Source organism: Chaetodon trifascialis, chromosome 2 (assembly GCF_039877785.1).
Source record: "Chaetodon trifascialis isolate fChaTrf1 chromosome 2, fChaTrf1.hap1, whole genome shotgun sequence".
NCBI lineage: Eukaryota > Metazoa > Chordata > Actinopteri > Chaetodontiformes > Chaetodontidae > Chaetodon > Chaetodon trifascialis.
In genome coordinates, this window is record NC_092057.1 from 27,827,044 (window position 1) to 27,849,527 (window position 22,484).

At 39.4% G+C, this 22,484-nt stretch overlaps 1 protein-coding gene across 1 annotated transcript; it reads right to left on the reverse strand.

Annotated features, from left to right (window-relative positions):
• Positions 1–1,673: 1,673 nt before the first annotated feature.
• Positions 1,674–20,931, reverse strand: LOC139342674 (ribosomal protein S6 kinase beta-2-like). The gene is made up of 16 exons (XM_070979904.1): positions 20,714–20,931; positions 19,539–19,593; positions 19,292–19,329; positions 19,075–19,189; positions 17,972–18,040; positions 17,637–17,784; positions 17,250–17,307; positions 16,992–17,092; positions 16,334–16,424; positions 15,207–15,297; positions 13,889–13,996; positions 13,091–13,153; positions 11,658–11,735; positions 11,287–11,394; positions 8,785–8,897; positions 1,674–4,778 (listed from the first exon to the last, which is right to left on the reverse strand). The coding sequence occupies exons 2-16, from the start codon at positions 19,590–19,592 to the stop codon at positions 4,601–4,603; spliced, it is 1,413 nt and encodes a 470-aa protein (XP_070836005.1). The 5' UTR covers position 19,593; positions 20,714–20,931; the 3' UTR covers positions 1,674–4,600.
• Between the last annotated feature and the right edge of the window lie 1,553 nt (positions 20,932–22,484).

The following is a 22,484-nucleotide window of genomic DNA, read 5'->3' on the forward strand; positions in this document are numbered from 1 at the left end:
CCATTTGTATTACTTTGCACATCTGTTTGTATATGATGTTTATTTTTTCTCAGTATATATATTGTTTTATATTCTTATATTCTATATTCTATATTCTATATATATATATATATATGTGTGTGTGTGTGTGTGTGTGTGTGTGTGTGTGTGTGTGTGTGTGTATATATATATATTCTCAATACAAATATTTTGTTTTTATATTTGCTTTTTATATATATAGTTCTCTCTCTTTTCTTTCTTTTCTAATTTTATTCTAATTCTATTCTTGTAAGGAGCACTGCAACAAAAACAATTTACCCTCGGGGATTAATAAAGGATTTCTGATTCTGATGTCTAAATATGAGGTCCTTAGATGGTAAATCCTCCTCCTCCTCTTCATCCTCCTCAAAGCAATGATGTACTCCATCGTTGCAGATAACGTTAAGCATTACGATGATTACATTTGTATTTGGAATGAAATGACGTGGGTAACAGCGGACAACGATCATCACTTACGTTTTTTCATGTGTCTGTCTCTCTCTGTCTGTCGAGTGCTCTGAGACAGATGCAGTATATATGCTCTGTAGGATGCCACGGCTGTTTCTGGTTGGCACAGCGACGTTAACCGATTAGTTCGCATCCCTGTTTCACCTGTGTACATTCAGTCAGGTTGAGTGACCATTACGCGTGCTGAACGCGCTTGCGATGTGGTCAGATGAGATACTGATCAAAATATAGGTCTGACTGTATGTGCTGACTCAGCATTGAATCGTGGCTGTTGCTAATTATTGATCGCAGTGTGCGTTCGATGACTGACCGAGCACTGCTGAATACACTGTTAAAACCACGCTGCCGTCTTGTTGACGGTGTGATATATGGCGTCATCAACCACGTTTTCAGTGGATAGCCGTTATCACCTAGCAGCCACCCATCCAGAGGGGTGTCCCCCTGAAAGACTGTAGGGATGCTAGAATTCGCAGGATGAACGAGTCATGTGCCGACCCGGGGAAAGTGGCATACACGTTTGTCACCAGGCAATTTGAGTCACAGATCACCAGACATCCCTGTTTCACCTGTGTACATTCAGTCAGGTTGAGTGACCATTACGCGTGCCGAACGTGCTTTCGATGTGGTCAGATGAGATACTGATCAAAATATATAAATTTAGGTCTGACTGTATGTGCTGACTCAGATAGTTGCATTGAATTGTGGCTGTTGCTAATTATTGATCGCAGTGAAATGCCAGACACTGTGGAAACCTGACTGTGAGGTGACGTGAGCGCACGACTCCGCCGGTTTACGAAAATCCACTTGCCCGGCTCGGGTGGCGAATTCAGCGCACTTTTACGCCGCCGGCCTGGACCGAAATCGAACAAAAATCCAAATCCGCCGGCTGATTATGCCGACACCTCCCCATAGTGCGCCGCAACGCCCATCCTGGCGCACCTCTGTACGCCAAAATACCAAGTGCGCCGTGCGCCTACCTGCGCTGCACGAAAATACCACTGCGCGGGGTGCGCAGCCTGCGCCGGCGGCCGACTCGAGAATAGAGCCCCCTCTGTCTTGAGGGAAATCTAGAACGAATGTGTGCTGTGATGATACTGAAAGCATTCATCCGCCCATCAGAAATGTTTCCAATTTAAAATTGATCTGAAAGCTGTATAATAAAATTCTCAAAACAATTCAGCAATTAATGCTTTTTTTAATTATTCATTACACATTCATCAGTTGAAAGAAAATGCCACAAAAAAAGAAAACAATCTGCAACCCTCACAAACTAAGCCACTCATTAGATTTTTCAGAATTCAATGCTTAGAACATACATTTCCCATGAACTTTGGAGGTGTAGTTTTCCAACACTGTACCTATCGCTCCATAATTATTGTTCATTATGCAAAAAAATGTACAAAACTGAATACAATTCACAGATGTTCCAGGCGCAAAGTTCATGATGACTGTGATAACTTAGGATATGAGTCAAAAATTAAAAAAAAGAGAGCCCTCTTTTTTTTTTTTTTTTATCTTGCATTAGAAATACTTTGTTTACAATTCATGATGTACCACAGTTTCTTCTTCATCAATATGGTTACAGTGCCATTACAGAAACAAACTGCAGTGTGAAGAGACCCATAGTATAATTCACATAGTGGTGAGACAGACTGTTTGTTCAGATCTCAGCACAGCTCAGCATCAAGCATGAACAGACTCTTTATCCAGTGCTCATGAAGGAAGGCTGGTGGAAGAAGAACTGGTATGACATTATCTCAGTTTCCCATTGCTGTGAGCACGGGAGTCCTGCTAACAGGAGCAGGAAAACACCAATCTTCCTTTTGAGAGAAAAGAAAAAGGCAGCTTGATTTTTTTGGAGACACAATGTGTTCAATATTAAATAAATGTTATTAAAAAAGGTTAAATAATAATCTGAATCACTTAATAAATGCTTAAAAATTAAGATCATTGTAAGGAAGTGTTTTGCTGGTCATTTTTACTTAATTCTTCTTCCAAAGTCTGTTTTATTCCAACAATGCCATTTACTGTCTGAATGAGCAGAGAACCGATGAACACAGATGTGCGTTAACAGGTCTAACACCATGCTAGCAGCTTGGTGATGCTGCACTACAGCAAAGACTAACGTAGTAGTAGTAGTAGTAGTAGTAGTGGTAGTAGTAGTGGTAGTAGTAACGTTCTGACGTGAAGATGGTGCCAGAAAAAAGTTTTTGGATAACTAAACTGTGTTTATGCTGTGTGTGCATATTTCGTGGAAATCCATCCACTATTTGTCCTGACACTTCACTAAAAACCACACATGCTATCCTCTAAAATGCACGAATGTCTGAATAAAATGCTCTGAAAGTTCATAAAGCAGATGTCAAGACACATCCCTGGATAGGTGGAAACTGACTTGCTGGTGGCTCTTAGGAGAAATCAGGGGATCAAAAAAAACATTAGGGTTCACCATTACAAAATTTCATGTATATTCATCCAAATGTGGTCTCAGAGTGGTGAACGTTACCATCCTAGAATCCTGCTGCTATTATAGCCAGAAGTTTATTGGATTACATAACGATTTCATGGTTCTACGACATATTTTGTCTGCATGTGTTCATATGGTTACTTATTTCATTATTCATTGATGTAATACTGAACACGTGATAAGTAGATTCTTCGTCTGTCATTGCAGTGACATGGATCAGGATCTGGTCTGATTTACCTCAATCAATAAATCATTTATTCTGAGAGAAAAAAAAATCTAAATCTGAAAGAATTTTGCCATCAAATCAACCTTCTGTGATCCATCTAAATGCTGCATTGGTGTTTGGCAGAGAACTCCTGCAGTAACTTAATGCAGCCTCACCCCTTACGGGATATGTTGGGCAATGACACTTCAGAATGTCTAGGACAATACTGTTTAACCCAAGTTTCATGTGAAAATAGGTTTGTTCTGTACTTCAAAATATTCTTTTTATAGAATATTATTTGTTTTACGAGAGCACTGCTTTTAACAGCCTGCTTTGACAGTACATTGTAGTAATTATATTAATTATACCATACATGGACTATTTTCATGAAGATTACAACCTCTGTATTCACTCAAATGAATAAATACAGTATTTCTCTAGTTAAGTGCACTCTATTGAAGTGTGATTGGTCCGTTTGTACAATATGAGGATAGGATGTTTTAAAGCTTTGGCAGAAGACACCAAGACTCTGACATTGATGAATGTCAGCATGCTTTTCAGACAGAAACTATCACTAAAGATCAAATCTGACATCACTGAGTACATTATCTTCATGTACAATGTAGCATTTCATCCAGTGGACTTCTACATGATACAGTCTCACAATACTTTAAGCTTGTGGAGTCAAAAGTCACTTGATAAACTGACAGCTGAAGGTCAGTTTCACAGTTCCACCTTCATGGAAATGAATCAGGTCTTCAATCAAGTGATCCTTCATCAGTTCTGTAATTAAGAAGTGTGCCTATGATAGCTGACCTCCTTGCACAAACTCTGATGAACTCATTAAACTACCCAAAACACTTGACATCACAGCTTTTCTTTGCTGTAATTATACAATCATGTATATACAAAATGGAACACTGTTACCAATGAATGCATCTTCGACCTAACCTCGACTCGTCACGATGGATTCAGTGAGTTGGTGGAGAAAAATCTATGGTTCTGTCCTCTTTCTAGCACTTTGTATAGCACTTTGTGTTATACAAGTCATTATTTCCCATATATTAGTGCCACAGTGTGAAATACAAGTGCAGACATAAGCCAGCTGAAAAGTAAAGCTTTACACAATACAATGTCCATTTGAGACAAATGATAAAACGGAAGTTTTTCAATGTGCCTTCAAAAAGTCAAAGCATGAAAACTCCATGTGGATCCAGTAACCTGGTGCAAAGAGATCTACCTGTAGGTAGTTAATATCACAAACAGGAAGTCCTGAACATTAAGCCCCATGTACAACGGTATGTATTAAACCACTTCAGAAATGGATGATACTAGCAAATACAAAACACTTCAGGTCTGTGCGTCAATGTTGATTGTATATATAAAAATGTGAATCTGACCAAGGTCTTGGACCGTTGGCCGGCTTTTTGATGATTTCAGCCTCATCTCCGATGCCCTTTCTGCTTCTTGTTCCTTGCAGGCGTCCTGATTGGCTGACTGGCAGCTCCATTTTCCAGTGATACAGGAACTGGAGCTGCTGGTGAAATGACTGGAGAGAAAAGGTCTGGTTCTCCATCGATACTGGACTTGAAGGGTCCAGCTGGGGAAAATTTCAGAGGACTGAAAGAAATAGACAAAGAACTGGAATTACCACCTTGTAGTTGTATACCTCCACAAACCAGTCAACTTGCAGTTTACATCCAAGTCTGTCTAGACTCAGATAATATACGTGGTGAAGACTTTAAAGGAATTTGATGAAAGGTATTAAGTGTATTTTTTGGCAAAATGGAAGTTATCACTATTCCTGTGAATAATCTCCAGTGAGGAATGTGCTGTCTTTACTTAGAGACTATTTTTACAGGAGTACAGAGGACTGACAGAGAGCTTCATCACACTGTGCAACAACAATCACCTGAAGATCAATATCAGCAGAACCAATGAGGTGAGCTACTGGAGCTCTCCTGACCACCAAAATCTAGTCACTTCATCATTGAAGTCCAAGTGAACGTTTGTGCCATATTCGAAGAAATTCCCTCATGGTGTTCCTGAGGTATTACATTAATGAGAATGGGATGGACAGATGGATAGACAACCCCAAGACATAATATGTCCGGTTGGCACAGACGTAAAAAGACTGACAAGCTGTAAGAAATATAAGATGGTTAAAAGAAGATAAATGAAATTATTTATCATAACCTTTGTCTTCTTGGTCTTTCAGAGACACTCCATATAGGACTTTGTAACCTCTTCAGTACGGTGCCCCCGGTACAGGGGGCAACCTGGGATGCGTGCGCCGTCGATGATCGAAGGTCACACTCGCGAGCACCAATCCTAACTTGTAGCATACCAGAATAAGGGGAGAAACTCAGCTAAAAGCCTCTACCAAGCATTGCCACCAAAACAAAACCTAATTAATACTGCAATAAATTATATGGGCATATAAGGAAAACACGAAAACAGCGTACGTCCAGTTTAGAGCGTCTGCTGTGTTCACCACTTTATACAAACCACAAAAGCCTGAAACCATATGAAAGCAGAGAGTCTGACGATCACGACAATGTCTGCCTCCTCACTGTGCGACCAAAACTCGCGAGCCAGCAGCCAAAGAGTAGCAGAAAAATATTTCTCAAAAGCATACAGTATGTCTTACCTTTGCTGTTTTATGGTCAAAAGTTATATTCCAGCTCGAAAAAACGCTGCTACAATCTGCTCCTATGACTCTGTGTTAGTTTACGATCCACCGCGAGGGACCTGGTTGTTTCCATAAAGAGGAGGGGGTTTCAAGAGTGGGCGGAGTGCTCACATCAAATACTGTTACTGTTTTATTTGTATTTCGTCCTTTCATGAAGGTAAAAACAACAGGAAAAAAGAAACCGGTGCTACAGAGAAGATTGGTAGAGAGCCTTCAGAGAGATAACGGTACTCACTCAGACAAGGGCAAACCTCCGTAAAACTGCTCAGGTTCATTATTTTGGCATGTACTTTTGCACAATTACAGATATGACCTTACTAATTCGTAGAAGAATTTGGCCTTTATCACATGATTTAAAGGTGGTTTTTACTCAAAATAATGTTTTGTTGTTTTTAATTAATAATAATTTCTACTGTGTTCAAGATAAATTTACTCTGACATAGTAACATATATTTTGATTCTGACACTTCTGTAGTAATCTCTCAGGTCTTAGCTCTCTTTGAGACCAAGATTATTCATACAGCCCTTGTAGTTGTGAAGATATACGCTATTTATTTTGGGTAGGTCATTTGGGAGAAGACAGACAAAATAAGCCCAGTACTGAAGAGGTTTAAAACTTCTAAATCACTTAAAATTTTTGGGCTACTAGGATATAACAGCACTCTCATGGATAAGAGAGCTGACATTCAGGCCCAGAGTAAAAACTAAATCTAAGGTTTGGCCATGTGTATGAGCTGGCTCAGACACGTTGAGCAAGATTAAAAAACTGGAATACTTAAAAACTCACCAGCAAATCTGTTTGAGAAAATCATCAACATGATGTTTAAAATTTCCAGCTAAAATAACTTTGTCATAATTTACCACAATGATGGACATAAAATCAAAGATTCCTGGCAGGAAATCTGGATTTGGGTAAAGCAGGCGGTAACTAACTACACATATCAGATTAGATCTGAGCCGTGGATTCTGAACATAAAGTAAGTATTTAAAAGCAATTGGGCAACATGTAAAGATGTTTTTAAAACTGGCAGCAAGACCTCCACAGCCAACAGTTCCAGAGGAGCTAATAAAGTCATAGCTAGGGGGGTATAATTCAGTGAAAAAGGAGGATGATGGATTATATAAGACATGGCTGGGCACAGGGGAGAAAGGCCACTGACGTTGAAGTTTTGTTTTGACAGCTTGGATCTGCATGGGTCTGGGTCCCAGTTCCACACAACAGACATGTCAGGTTTCCGGGTCTTTTCAGGTTTGGACACAAGTTTTTGGACCCATAAAGACCTTGAGCTGATACTCTGGAAATACATATGTTGGATGCATGCGTTCACTGACTGATTGCTGGGGAGTGTGGTCGCACTGGGGCTGGGGGCTTGCATGTGATGAACAGTACAAATAGTATATGCACAATAATGCAAGCAAATTAAGGCTGATGTCATTAGAGATTGTGGTTATGGTTAGCATTAATTATATGTTGGTATAATTGAAAAAAGGTTGCACCTATTTTAATAAATCAATTACTTAATTCATCACCTGGTGTGATACAGTATATATTGACACTTAATGCAATTTGTTTTACATGCTAAAGGTGTTCTGGTGCCTGGTGATAAATGATACATTTGTTGACATGTGGCTTAACAGTTTGCTGTTTTTTGTGTGGGTGTTTATTGTTGTGACATATTTACACCTGTACCTACAGTGTCTTAAAATATTTCTCAGATAATTCTGGATCCCATGAAGACATCCTACTCATAATAGCAGTGTTTTTGGCGAGGGTGACTGTAAAATAGTATTTGAAGTTCCTCTGTCCCTTAAATCAGTGATCCCCAACCCCCGGGCCGTGGACCGGTACCGGTCCGTGGGTCATTCGGTACCGGGCCGCACAGAAAGAATAAATAACTTCCATTATTTCCATTTCATTTATTATCTGAGTCTGAACGATGCTTTATTTTGAAAAATGAGGTTTCTTTCCGGTACACCTCGGTCACGTGACATGTTGCCGCTGAAATTTTACAGTCAAGCAAAATGAGCAAAACACAGACATCGTTAGAAAGTTTCTTTGCGAAGGGAAAAAGGCCCAGTGAGGAGGCAGAGGATAAGCCTACGACTTCAAAGAGAAAGAAAGCTGCATTTAACAGACAGTACCAGGAGTCCTACTTAAAATATGGATTTATTGCGACAGGTGATTCCCACGCACCAAGCACGCTCTGCATTATATGCGGCGATCAACTCTCTAATGAGGCAATGAAGCCTTCAAAACTGCTTCGCCACTTGCAGACCAAGCACCCAGCATTAAAAGACAAGCCTTGGAATTTTTTCAAAAGCGGGAACAGGAAGGACAGAAGCAATTACTAAGGGCCACCACATCAACAAATGCGAGTGCACTGAGAGCATCATACTTGGTGGCTAACCGTATTGCTAAGGCTAAGCAGCCATTCACTGTTGGTGAAGAATTGATCCTGCCCGCCACTAAAGACATTTGTCGTGAACTTCTAGGAGAGGATGCGATAAAAAAGATAGCACAGGTGCTTCTGTCGGCTAGCACCATTACTCGGCGCATTGAGGAAATAGCAGAAAACATTGAGACACAATTGCGCTAAGGTGAGTTAGATTTTTCATGCACTTTTTACAAATTTTTGTGGTGTATCTGTTCATGTTTAAATGTTACCATAGCGGCCAGAGAGCATTAGGGGGCAGAGCATCGATGTATAAAGAGAGCAGAGGGGCAGACGGTCGTATCATTTTATTTTGATATATTTATCAGCCACACCTCAATGGCCGGTCCGTGAAAATATTGTCTGACATTAAACCGGTCCTTGGCGCAAAAAAGGCTGGAGACCACTGCCTTAAATCATGGCTATTTCATCTGATTATATACCAGCCAAATTAAGACATAAATATACTGACAGAGTATCAAAAAAGATCTTTGTGTTTTACCTGATGGGTGTGCGTGGGCTGCTGTTGTGTCGCCGTACAGGTCGTGTTCGAGGTTCAAATGAAAAGCCTTCCTTTAGACTTTCTAGGACCGATGGAGCAACGTAGGTGAAACCCTGTTGGAAAATGATAATTTAACTAAAGGTTTTTTAGAAATTTTTGAAAATTTATTAAAAATAAAAAACTGAAATATTGCATGTACAAGTATTCACACCTTTTAGTCAAGTACTTGTTGAGGCACCTTTTGCAGCGATTACATCCTCAAGTCTTCTTGGGTACGGTGCTAAAAGCTTGGCACACCTGCCTTTCAAGTATTTCTCCCATTCTTCTCTGCAGATCCTCTCAAGCTGTGTCAGGTTAGATGGGGAGCGTCGCTGCACAGCTATTGTCAGGTCTTTCCAGAGATGTAAAATCGGGTTCAAGTCTGGGCTCTGGCTGGGCCACTCAAGGACATTCACAGACTTGTCCCGAGCCACTCAAGTCCTGAGCACTCTGGAGCAGGTTTTCATCAAGGATCTCTCTGTACTTTGCTCCGTTCATCTTTCCCTCAACCTGACTAGTTTCCCAATTCTTGCTGCTGAAAAACATCCCAACAGCATGATGCTGCCACCACCATGCTTCACCAAATGGGACAGTATTAGCCAGGTAATGAGAGATGCCTGGTTTCCTCCAGACGTGACGCTTGGCATTCAGGGCAAAGAATTTAATCTTGGTTTCCTCAGACCAGAGAATTTTGTTTCTAATGGTCTGAGAGTCCTTTAGGTGCCTTTTGGCAAACTTCAAGTGTCTGTCATTTGCCTTTTACTCAGTAGAGGCTTCTGTCTGGCCACTCTACCATAAAGGCCTGATTGGTGGAATGCTGCAGAGATGGTTATCCTCCTGGTAGGTTCTCCCATCTCTTGGTCACCTTCCTGACCAAGGCCTTTCTCCCCCGATTGCTCAGTTTGGCCAGGCGGCCAGCTCTAGGAACAGTCCTGGTGGTTCCAAACTTAGACAACTGTGCTCTTTGGGACCTTCAAGGCTATGGAAATTTTTTTTTGTACCCTTCCCTGATCTGTGCCTCAATACAATCCTGTCTCTGAGGTCTACTGACAATTCCTTTGACTTCATGGCTTGGTTTCTGCTCTGACACACACTGTCAACAGTAAGACCTTATATAGGCAGGTGTGTGCCTTTCCAAATCATGTCCAATCAATTTACTATAGTCAAGTTGTAGAAACATCCTAAGAATGATCAGTGGAATTCAGATGCACCTGAGCTCATTTTGAGTGTCATAGCAACGGTTGTGGATATTTGTGTATATACAATATTTCAGTTTTTTCATTTTCAATAAATTTGCAAAAATTTCTAAAAAACTTTTTCACTTTGTGACTTGAACCCAATTGGACATCTCTGGAGAGACTTGAAAATAGCTGTGCAGCGATTCTCCCCATCTAACCTGACAGAGCTTGAGAGGATCTGCAGAGAAGAATGGGAGAAATACCTCGCACACAGGTGTGCCAAGCTTTTAGCATCATACCCAAGAAGACTTGAGGCTGTAATCGCTGTCAAAGGTGCCTCAACAAGTACTGACTAAAAGGTGTGAATACTTGTACATGCAATATTTCAGTTTTTTATTTTTAATACATTTGCAAACAATTCTAAGAAAACCTTTTTTACTTTGTCATTATGGGGTATTGTGTGTAGATTGATGAGCAAAAAAGGAATTTAATCCATTTCAGAAAAAGGCCGTAACATCACAAAATGTGGGGAAAGTGAAGGGGTGTGAATACTTTCAGAACGCACTGTACGTCCAAAGTGCTGTTTTTTGCCACTGACAAGTGAAGGTTATTAGTCTAAGTGTCTGACAGTTTAAGAGTAAAATCTTTTTTGTTTAACCAAAAACATCCACTATAATCCTCTTGCCAAAGTCACCAGACTCCATTAACAGAAACAATCATTTTACCACCAGAAAACACACACATTCAAACTTGACAGAAACAAAATAAAACTTAAAAAACCTTCTTGGTATGTCTTTCCACTTTTCCAACAATCACTACAACTCCCACTACACTACAACATAGTTCACCGAGTTTAATGTCCAACCGCCCTCTCGCCTCTGTATGTAAACTGAGAGGCAAGGGGGGAAAACAGCATGTATTACCAGAATATTTTCACATCAACAGATTTTCCCGGTTAAAACAATCTCATTACCAAATAACAGATGACCATTATGAACATTGTGCATTATCCTGTATTTTAAATTTGCAAATATATATATAATAAGAATTACAAGGGTCGCTGACTAGTATTTCTGGTGCAGACTGACAATAGCAATGTTTGACTGACTGTTTAACTAATCCCACACATTCCTAATTGAGGATAACAGTACACTTACTATAAGGCATTAATTAACTACTGGAATTGAAACTGAGGTTTAATTTCCACTAGGCTATTGTTTCTGTAGCCTGAATATAAACTAAACAAAAAATAAATAAATAAGTCTGATGCAGAAAAATATCTTACAGCAAAAGCGAGCTCTGCACTGTGGCTGAGTGACGTATCGTCTGGACTGTCCACTGGTGTCTGTCTCGTAAATCTGGTGTCAAACTGGCTCACATCTTCGTCCGACTGCTACAGAGAGAAAGACAGGAAAACAAAGGCAACCATAAAGTTTTATTAAGATCCATTCAGGCATATGTAAATATGAAGGTGTGTAAGAATGTTACAAAAGACAGTGAGAGGTTTGGAAACCTGAAGCAGATGAATAGCAGTTGGTAGTTGAGAAGAAAAGAAGTCATAAAAGAATGAGAGCAGTGTTTGTAACAAACTCTACTAGTCCACAATTACAAGAATAATATTAACTTAACAAGCTACTGGGTAACATAATGACCTACCAACTGTGGCTTGTATGGCGGCTCCACTCTCTTGTTCAGCAGGTCATCCCAGTTGATGTGTCTGAAGAACGGATGTTTCTGCAGTGGAACAAAAGAGCTGACTTAAATTTTGTCTATGGGCCTCATTTTCAGCTGAATGAATAGTCCCTGAACGCCAGGGGAACTGTGAATCCATGTTACTTTTTTTTTTTTTAACTGTCTGGTTTTACTTATAATTTGGCAGCATTTCAACCATATCCCCCTGAAGTCAATTTTCCGCTCACTCTACACTTTCTCCTCACCTAAAAGCAGTGTCATACCTGTCACTGTCCTCACAATAGTGTAAATTATACACCCTTAAATGGCACTTAACACCTTGTCTGTCTTTGTCACAATAATGTTACATTCAAGGCTGTGTTCCCTGCAGACCACTGGCCCCTCACTCCCCACCTCTATCAACGTGTGTCCAGCACTGAGCAGCATTTATGCACTGCTGGCCATGATAGTAACCCTGAATGCATGCTGAGGCCCTGTGCTGGGCAGCTGATCGAAGAGTCTTGACTGACAACTTCAACTTGTGGCCCAAGCAGCTGTCCCCACATGCTTCAAAACCACCTCCATCATGCCTGAATGACTTACACCCTGTTGCACGTTGAAATATTTCGAGGGGCTGGTCCTAGCTCATCCAACCTACAACATCAACCGATTCACCAATCACCAGAGCAGATGTACAGAGGACGCCATCTCCACGGCGCTGCACTCTGCAGTCTGTTATTTTAGACAAACACACCTCCTAAACCCTCAGGGTGTATTCTGAGTCCTCTCTATTCCCTGTTCATGTACGACTGCACACCTGTACATGCTTCCAATACCATTGTCAAGTTTGCAGACCACACAACTGTGGTTGGCCTCATCAACAACAACGAGTGTGCCTACAGGGAGAAATTTCAGCACCTGCTACTGTGGTGTGCCACAACAGCCTGCCCCTTAACACCAAGAAAACCACAGAGCTTGTTGTGGACATCAGGAAGGCCATTTTATCAACAGGACAGAGGTTTCTGAGTGTCTACATCTCCAAGAAGCTCTCTTGACCCTGGTCAAGAACACTCAGCTCTTCTTCCTGACAAGGTTGAAGGTTCATCTGTCTCCTCATTCTGGTAAACTTTAGGAGCATTGTCACAACTGCATTACAGTAAGACAGAGCAGCTACTCTGTCTCTGTCAGCACTGCAGAGGGTGGAGAAAACTACCCATTGCATCACCACAACCACAGACTGTTTGCCTTCCTCTCCACTGGGAGGAGCAGCAGGATGAGAAACAGCTTCGCTGCAACTCGGTGAGAGCCTTTATACACTGTACTCATGCCATACCTCCTTCTGTATTCTGTATATAATGTATCACTATTGCCATATGCAGTATTTCACTGGTGAAAAAAGAGTTATCACAATGCATTACCTGGATATCAGCACAGTCTGCTTTACTGGAGCCAAGTCTTTGGGCTGGATTCTTCTTCAACAGCTGAAAAAAGACAGAGTTAGGTCACTATAAGGATTCATAATTGGGTTTTTGAGAAAAAAAAAACTAATAATTTTGAGAATTTCGGAGGAGGAGGAGGACCTAAATACAGCATTATGTCAAATGAAGATTGACATTTCTGATTTTTACTTTGCGATGATGTTAAACTTAATGTTGATTTTATCCTGATCTTCATTATTTGTAAGCAGAGTTGGTGTGGTGTCATTTCAAATAAAGATGTAAATACAGAGGTTGAATAACCTAGAATACTTTTATCTTGGTCATCAGCATGCATCTGCTTTGCAGCTACTTTCAATCAATCTCATTTCTTTTAATTCAGCATTCACATTTTAAGCTCCACAAAGGAGAAACTCATGACTGGTGGATAAGAAGAAGAAAAAGTGTGTCAAAAACATTGTCAGAGTGGCTTCATATAGGATGGAAGTCTCACGGACAATGATAAATGATAGATGAAGGCAAATGGAATAACTCACTTTAGAAAATGTGTGCTTTTTGAAAATGTGATCTTTGTAGATTCAAATATCATCTGAGAATAAAAATGACTCAAGGATATTTCCATAAATCAAAAAGAATCCATTGCTATCTACTCTGAATATTGTCTGTGGGTGATTAAAAAATGCACAAAATGTTTCACGTGAAAACAAAAATGGAGCAAAATAACAAAAAACTCTCTGAAGCATCATCTGTGTCTGTGTTTTTGTGTGTATGTTACAGTACCTTCTTGATGAGGTCCCTGCCATCAATGGTCAGATATGGGGGCAGATTGAGTTTACACTTCAATATCTTATCGATGGTCTTCTTCCTGTTTTCACCTGTGAACGGAGGCTAGTGGAGAATCACAAAAGGGAGTCAGTAGTTGCAGAGATCAGAGATCAAAACTGCTGGCTTCTCTAATCTGTAAATAGGAATGTACATCACCACACTAGAGACCAACAGCCTCACTAATAAGCCATGTTGGGTTGTACTGCATTATTTTACAGGCATATTTGGCTTAGCACTAGAAAAATGTACCCGCTAATAGGTTACTGCTGTTATTATGAGTTAAAACATAGTCCACAAACTTTTCCTATTATTTAGTCGTAGCACAGCATCTTCTAGTTTTTTTAATATTAAGCTAATTACATTTTTTTTCTTTCTTGAATTACTTCATAAAAAAAATCATAAAAGAAATAAACACAGCAGCTTTCCAAATTTGCTGGATTGGATCGGACGTTGGTCTGAAACTCTCTGACTGATTTAAAGTTTCTGTTACTAGAATTATGTTAGCAAAGACTCACTCAAGACAAAAGAATCATTTTGAACTTTCTTTCTCTCTCCTTTCTTATTCTTTGATTCTTTCTCTCAATAGAATACTTGCCTTCAGGGCATTATGAAGCCTATGTTGTATCTTTTGTTCACTGATACAGTAATACAGTTATTTGTGGTGTTAAACAGTTCCAAATGTTAAAGATTCTTAACATATTCTTGCATTTTAGTAAAAATGAACAAAGATTGTACTGTTTGTATTGTGGATTTTAAAAATGGGTACAGTGACTAATTGAGGCCACAATAGCAGTAATGTTCAAGACAGAACTACTAGTGCAATTTAACATGAGATTAAAGAGATATAAACAACGCTGTGCAGTTTTTTGATCAGTATTATTCAGTAAACAGTTGAAAGTCTACATGTGACGTTCCAGTGATTTTTGTAATAAGTTACAGTTAGATCCCTGCAGCCTACGTACTTCTTGCCTCACATTTTTTCTCCCTAAACACAATACCTAAGCTGTAGGTTGTCCCCTTGACAAGTCTAGTAGTCTCCCCAGTCTGCATTGTCATAATGATGGAGTTGTGGAAAACAATCAGAATATTAAAGATTGAAAAGCATAACATTGTCCAGGCTGTTCTCAGTAATAGAGCTGGTTGCTCGCAAACAGTTTTTCTTAGACTGGCAGGCCAGTCTTATTTTCCATGACACACCACGAGAACCAAAATTTAGAGAGAACAAAGTGGAAACTACCATCACTATCTATTCTCTCGCACAGTTCTAACTTACTGATCCAGTCATCATATCGTACATCAGGGCCCCCAGGCTCCACCAGTCTACTGCTCTGTTGTGACCTGACCTGGTCAAGATCTCTGGAGCCCTGGCAGAGAAGAAGACGTATACAAGCATGAAAATTTGTGAAAATGTATGAGGTGTGTGGGCCAGGTAAAATGGCTCAATTGTAGGGTTAGGGATTACAAAATTAGATTAGACAATGCTGCACTTATGCTCTCAGGTTTATACACTGAACAAAAATACAAAGCAACACTTTTGTTTTTACTCCCATTTTCATGAGCTGAACTCAAAGATCTAAAACATTTTCTATATACACAAAAATTCATTTCTCTCAAATATTGTTCACAAATCTGTCTAAATCTGTGTTAGTGAGCAATTCTTTGTCGAGATAATCCATCCCACCTCACAGGTGTGGCATATCAAGATGCTGATTGGACAGCATGATTACTGCACAGGTGTGCTTTAGGCTGGCCACAATTAAAGGCCACTCTGAAGTGTTCAATTTTATCACACAGCACAATGATGTTGCAAGTTTTGAGGGAGCATGAAATTGGCATGCTGACTGCAGGAATGCCCACCAGAGCTGTTGCCAATTAATTGAATGTTCTTTCTTCTACCATAAACCGTCTCAACAACCTGATCAACTCTATGCGAAGGAGATGTGTTGCACTGCGTGAGGCAAATGGTGGTCACACCAGATTTTGACTGGTTTTCTGACACCCCCCCCCGCCCGACCCCTTTTATTGTGGCCAGCCTAAGACACACCTGTGCAATAATCATGCTGTCTAATCAGCATCTTGATATGCCACACCTGTGAGGTGGGATGGATTATCTCGGAAAAGAAGCGCTCACTAACACAGATTTAGATGTGAGCAAAAACAAAAGTGTAGCGTTTATATGTTTGTTCAGTGTAAATGATCCTGGTATCTCTTGTATCTTATAATACAAGAGATACTATTGCATCAACATGAGCAGTACACATTCATATTCCAATAGAACGGTCGATAGACAAGAAAATAGCAGGAACCACTTTTACAGGTGGACACAGATGGAGTGTGGCAGTGTGTGTGTTTGTGCTGTAGATGTGTGTTTATGTTAAGAGTGAATGCAGCATTACCCACATGTACTCTATGGTGCCACAAAAGGTGTGTGTAACAGTTCCATCGTGAATTGATTCCTTGCAGAGGCCAAAGTCAGTTAGCTTGATGTGTCCTTTAAAAAGAAAATACAGAATGAAGTAATGCTATCTGTGGTTAATCTGTGGTTTATATTAGAACTAAGAGGAAATAACACCATCACACAAAATGTTTCAATATTTCAACATTGCAAAACAGAGAACAGGAAACACAAACCAAACACACACTGCTCACATTCATGAGGGCAGCTACTGTCTTTTTTAGGCAAAATTTAAGCATTCAAATGAATATTTGAGGCTAAATAAGATCAAAATTCAAGCTCACGTTTGGGTAAAAAATCCTGGAAAAAACTTAGAGGTGCACATTTCAATGAGAGAGATAACGACTTTGAGCTATCCATTAAATTTAATGAATCAAAATACTGTCCCATTTGCAAACACAACCAGAGCTACATTCGGCTATAAGGTCACAGGTCAGATCACATTTGAATTCTGAAAGCCAAAAGTTCCATCAACCCTCTCAGGAGTATTTAGGATTACTCTGCATTTTTAGACTGTAAAAGTGTGACTTTCAACAGCCTTAAATTTCAACATTTGATAACAATGTTCTGCATTGATCATATTTTTAGCATGTGGTGTGTTACCTTGGTGGTTGAGCATGATGTTTTCAGGTTTGAGGTCTCTGTAAATAATCCCATTTGAATGGAGGTGACCTAGGGCCAATGTGATCTCTCCTAGGTAGAAACTACACACAGAAATAAATAACATTATATCCATAGTCCATACTATAAACAAAAGGCAGGCTTATCTGACATAAACAAAAAAAAGAAAGCTAACTTACAGGTGTAAATGGTTTTTCAAACTGTGTACAAGCATTTACCCATTACTGTATGAGTCCTTACCAAGCAGTGTCCTCCATGAAGATGCCTTCTTTCTCTAACTGCATGAACAATTCCCCTCCTGGTAATAAACAACAATAAGTATGTTAGTCAGCTAAGTGGCATTAGAAAATTGAGCTTGCATCAATTTCTCTGTTCATCCCTCTTTTTCTCTATCCACTTCTTCTTCTCACCTCTTCTTCTTCAAACAAACTTATGGCCATGAATGCAAAAAATGAAGGGATTAGATAGATAGATAGATAGATAGATAGATAGATAGATAGATAGATAGATAGATAGATAGATAGATAGATAGATAGATAGATAGATAGATAGATAGATAGATGCACTAAAGTTAGTCTGTCTCGCCTCTACCATGTTTTTTTTCTTGCACATGAATCAGTCTCTTACCACTCAGACACTCCAGTATGAGGTAGAGTTTTCCCCCAGTCTGGAAGGCATAGAGCAGATCCACGATGAACGGGTGTCTCACTGTCTCCAGGATCTCCCGCTCTGCTCGTGTATGGGCCGTGTCTTTAGCATTACATACGATCTTAGCCTAGAGAACAAATGAATTAGTGAGTACAGTAGAGTTCTCAAAGTGAAAAAAAAGGGGGGAAATAGCTGAACAAATAAGATAAAGGATGGTGTGGAAAAGCATAAAGAATAAAAGGAAAGAAGTGAATAACTTCACTGTTAACACTATGCTTTATCTTAGGTGGAGGCTGTGAGCTGTGACAAAGTACCTTTTTCAGGACCTTCATGGCGAATATTTTTCCTGTTTGAGCACCTTGAACCTTTCTCACCTGGAAAACCTGACAAAAAAATACACAAACAGTTGTTATCACAGCATAATGTTTACAGTATCTGTGGTAGTAGTAAATGATTATCAGTAGATGTATCTCCAAGGAAACACCTACCCACTTAAGAATCAACACTGGCTGCTGCAGAAAGTTGAATTAACACCTTGCTGATAATTTCTTTTCCTTCTGTTCAATTGATATTAAACTTCAAGACAACTTAAATCAGGTTTACAATTAAAATATTACTTAATATTGTTTTCTAGGGTCTATTATTCTAATTCAATTCAATTCAATATTCCTTTATATACAATTATGAATAAAAACACAAGGAAAAAAAGTCTGTGGAAAGAGAGGGAGTGTACCCAGTTCAGCAAAAAGATGTTATCTTAAAAAGGTGTCAAATGTGTGTATGTATACACGAGCATGTGCCACAACATGGTACACACACGCTTTCTCTCTCACTCACTCACTCACTCACTCACTCACTCACTCACTCACTCACTCACTCACAAACAAACAAACAAACAAACAAACGTTAGAACTGGGGGTAATGCATTACAAAAGTATGATGTAATGTAATGTAATATAATATATCACCATTAACAAAGTAGTATGCTGCATTGCTGACAAGATTTTGAGAATATTAATAAAATAGTGACTGCTGGCTATTAAGCATTCAACAGCTCACAACACTGTCAACCTTTTAATAAAACTGACTAGAGAGAACAAATACAGCAGAGGTGTGAGCCTGCACGGAGCTGGTACGGACAGCTGGAAAAAGACATCTGATGAAGCTTGTCAGCAACATCCCTAACAAAAGCAATCATACAGTGAGCTAACGTTACCATAAAGATCAGGTTGTTCTGAGGCTATAGCAGTATAGCTGTAACTTAACAAAACTAGTTGTAAATCTTTGGTTATTTTGGTGAAAGTAAAGCAAAAGTAGTGTAATCAGTAATGCAACACACACACACACACACACACACACACACACACACACACACACACACACACACACACACACACACACACACACACACACACACCTTGCCATAGGCTCCTTTTCCCAGCACAGTAAGAAGCTCAAAGCAGTCAGGTCCTACTCTCTCACTGTCTCTGTTGACACTTTCACTGGTCAACTCCACCTCCTCCGTCTGAACACTGGGATGAGCATGACACAGAAAAATAGCAGGACTGATATAGATTCATTTTTGTAGTTGACTAGCATCCTTTTTGTTACATTTAACGGTAAATTCAACTTACTTCTCTGGTTCTGCCACAGTGAAATCACAAACATCATCCTACATATAAGGAACAAGCCAAAGAAAAACAGTGTTCATGGTGATGTATCCAAGCTTGCTTTTTATCTACCACAGAAAATTATTATGCAATAAAAATATGCCTAAAACAGGAATCAGCTGTACTGAGGCAAAAGTGTTTTGTCATAATTGAGTATTTCAGCTATTAACTGCTCAGCATTAAGTCTTGCCATTGACTGGGGGATACAGACCTCTATATCACTGATGTCTTCAGTCTCCAAGTCTATGTCAAACACACCTGCCATCCTGAAAGAGAGACTTCAGTCAGTCTGTTGTCTCATTCATTTAGAGGCTCATTAGCACTTTCACGCCAATGAGGAATGTAGCACTGCTGTACAACAATGACAAATCCACGTCTCCTGAGCAATATGCGACAAACAGGCCTGTGGCCTGCTCTACAGTGATAATTAGATATTACAGAAACACTACAGTTATATCTACCTTGATTTGTCAGATAGATCTGCAAAATAACTTTAAGCCAATGGAAGAGTTTTATCTATATTACCTGATCCAACGTCAGTGTATGATAACTGGTCTTTATTATCCTAGACATACCCATTTTATTCCAATGAGCAAATTTGTTGTTTTATTGGTTCGTATAAAGGCACTAACTGTACGTACAGAAGTGACAGTGATACAAGAGAGATCAAGTAACCTGTGATTTCAGCTTCATTTGTTTTGTCCTCCTGCTGATTAAAGTGAATTTAGTTATTATTTTACTTGAAGACCTCCAGACTATTCAAAAGGATCTACTGAAAGTCTTTGACCACAGTTTGTCAATAACTGACCCGCCATCTAAGCAATATCCCGTGGTTAAACACAACAGACCAAATCAAGCTACAGCAGCCGTGTTGAAAACATGTTTGATAAACCTGCGGGTTAACCTAGTCTAAGCTCAAAACAATCGGCCCACCCAAAACCTAAAATTAGCTTAGGCTTCACTACGTAGTTTGTTGGAAACACTCGACATAGCTACACTTTTGAGGTCAAAACAGACCTTGAACACCGACTCTAAGCCCTGTCTGAAATTATGAAGCGTAAACTATTACTTATCTCATGTTATTCAAGTTAGAGACGTCTCAGTATCAAATACCTTGAGAGAGCTAACGTTAGCTTAAGTTCTCATGGTAGCATGCTAGTTAGTCAGTTGGCAGCCAGAACAACATCACTGAACATGACAGCACAGAATTCAAACATAATTTAAATACACGGCTTTAACGTTATGGCCACAACACGACTGCTGGCTTGTTAGAGTGCTTGTTTTTTCAGAGAACCCCCCGCTGCTTAGAAGTGCTGCAAATGTGAGCTAACATCACGGTGACAGCTGGTTTGCGAGCCAACAAACATGCTAATGCTAGCGGTTCACCTGTCAACGCTCCTTCATCCAGCTGCTCCTATCTCAGTTCGCAGTCCGATAGTTTTGAAAGAGAAGCAGCTTTCATACACAAACAACAATGGCCGTCATTGCTCTTGTTATACTTTCGTCAACTAACCAGCAACAACATGCAGAGCTGTTGAGGTTCGCCTCATGCTCCTCTAACCAGCATGAGACTCCTTGTTGTTGTTGTCGTCGCTGAGTGGACCTTTAACCTCCGACGTCATCAGGTGTCCAGTAACAGTTGGTAATAAGAATCATGATGAAGACAAGATAAGATAAGATAAGATAAGATAAGATAAGATAAGATAAGATAAGATAAGATAAGATAAGGTTTTATTGATTTCACACCGGGGAAAAGAAGTCTTTATAGCCAGCAAAAAACAGTAAAAACAGTGGCACAGAAGGGTCAAGCTAAAAATATGAATCTGAAAAATAAATGATAATGATGATGATGGTGATGATGATGATGATGATGATAATGATGGTATAATGTCTGCCACATATCTCTAATAATAATAACAATAATATACGTAGTCTAATTACTTCTTTAATAAGTAAGTATTTCTATTAATATGATCACAATTAGTCTTGGGAGCAGTAGTACTATTATTATTTCTACATAGTTGTGTCCTGCCATTTTCAAATAATTTTCCATATATAAAATTTTAACTTATGATGTGATCAGGAACAGCACAAAAATTTTCTACCTCCATTATAAAGGAGTGAAGGCAGATGTCTCAGAAACACAATCATCATGGCTATAATCAAAGGTAAGTTTGCTTGTTTTGGCTTTGGTGACTTCAGCGGCTCATTTAGATGTCTGTAACCTTTCTACACTCACTCTCTTTCACACCCGCCCACCCACACACGGTTGTGTTTTTTGGACATTCAATAGAATTACATTCATTTCCTGGAGACTTACCCTAAGCATAAAGACATATGGCCACACACACACACACACACACACACACACACACACACACACACACACACACACACACACACACACACTTACACCTTATACTTTATAGCAGAGCAGGAAGTGGGCAGTCAGACTACACCAAGTGCCTGCCATATAATGGGGGGAAGGTGAATTTTGGTTCAAGATTTAGTTAATGTATTTAATCATAGTTTATGAGTTTTTGGTACCTTTGTTTTAGTTAATTATCAGCATATCAATACTGGAGGACTTGCCTGTTGTATTTACAGTTTGTTGGTAGTGTTTGTCTTCGAGTTACCTCTTTTGTTTGTAATATTATTTCATCAGCCATGGTATACTTTCCCCTTTGTGGTCAGTCTGTTCGGTTAGTTTTGTCTTTGTTAGACCACTTCAGTTCAATTCAGTTCTTGTTTAGTCTGAGCTTTGCCCTGTTTAACTAACCTCTTTTTTGATTTTTTGAATAGAACAGTTTCATTTTTGGGTGAATAAAACTCTGGAAATATTACTGTGATTCCTCACCCCTGCCAGTTCAGTCCCTTACAGTGATTTAACACTTTAACCTATTAGTGACATCTTTTATAGTTGTGTGGTCAATTTTTACTTGTTTATCAGTGAAATAAAAATCTAATAAGTACTCACAACTGTCAAGTAAAGGCATGTTTATATGTGGTTACAAACAGAGCAAGACTTGATCATTGCTGCACCCTTTTTTTCTGGCTTGCCAAACTTCATCATCAAAAACCTGAAAAGCTACAGCTGCTATTAAATACCATACCATACCATACCATACCATACCATACCATACCATACCATACCATA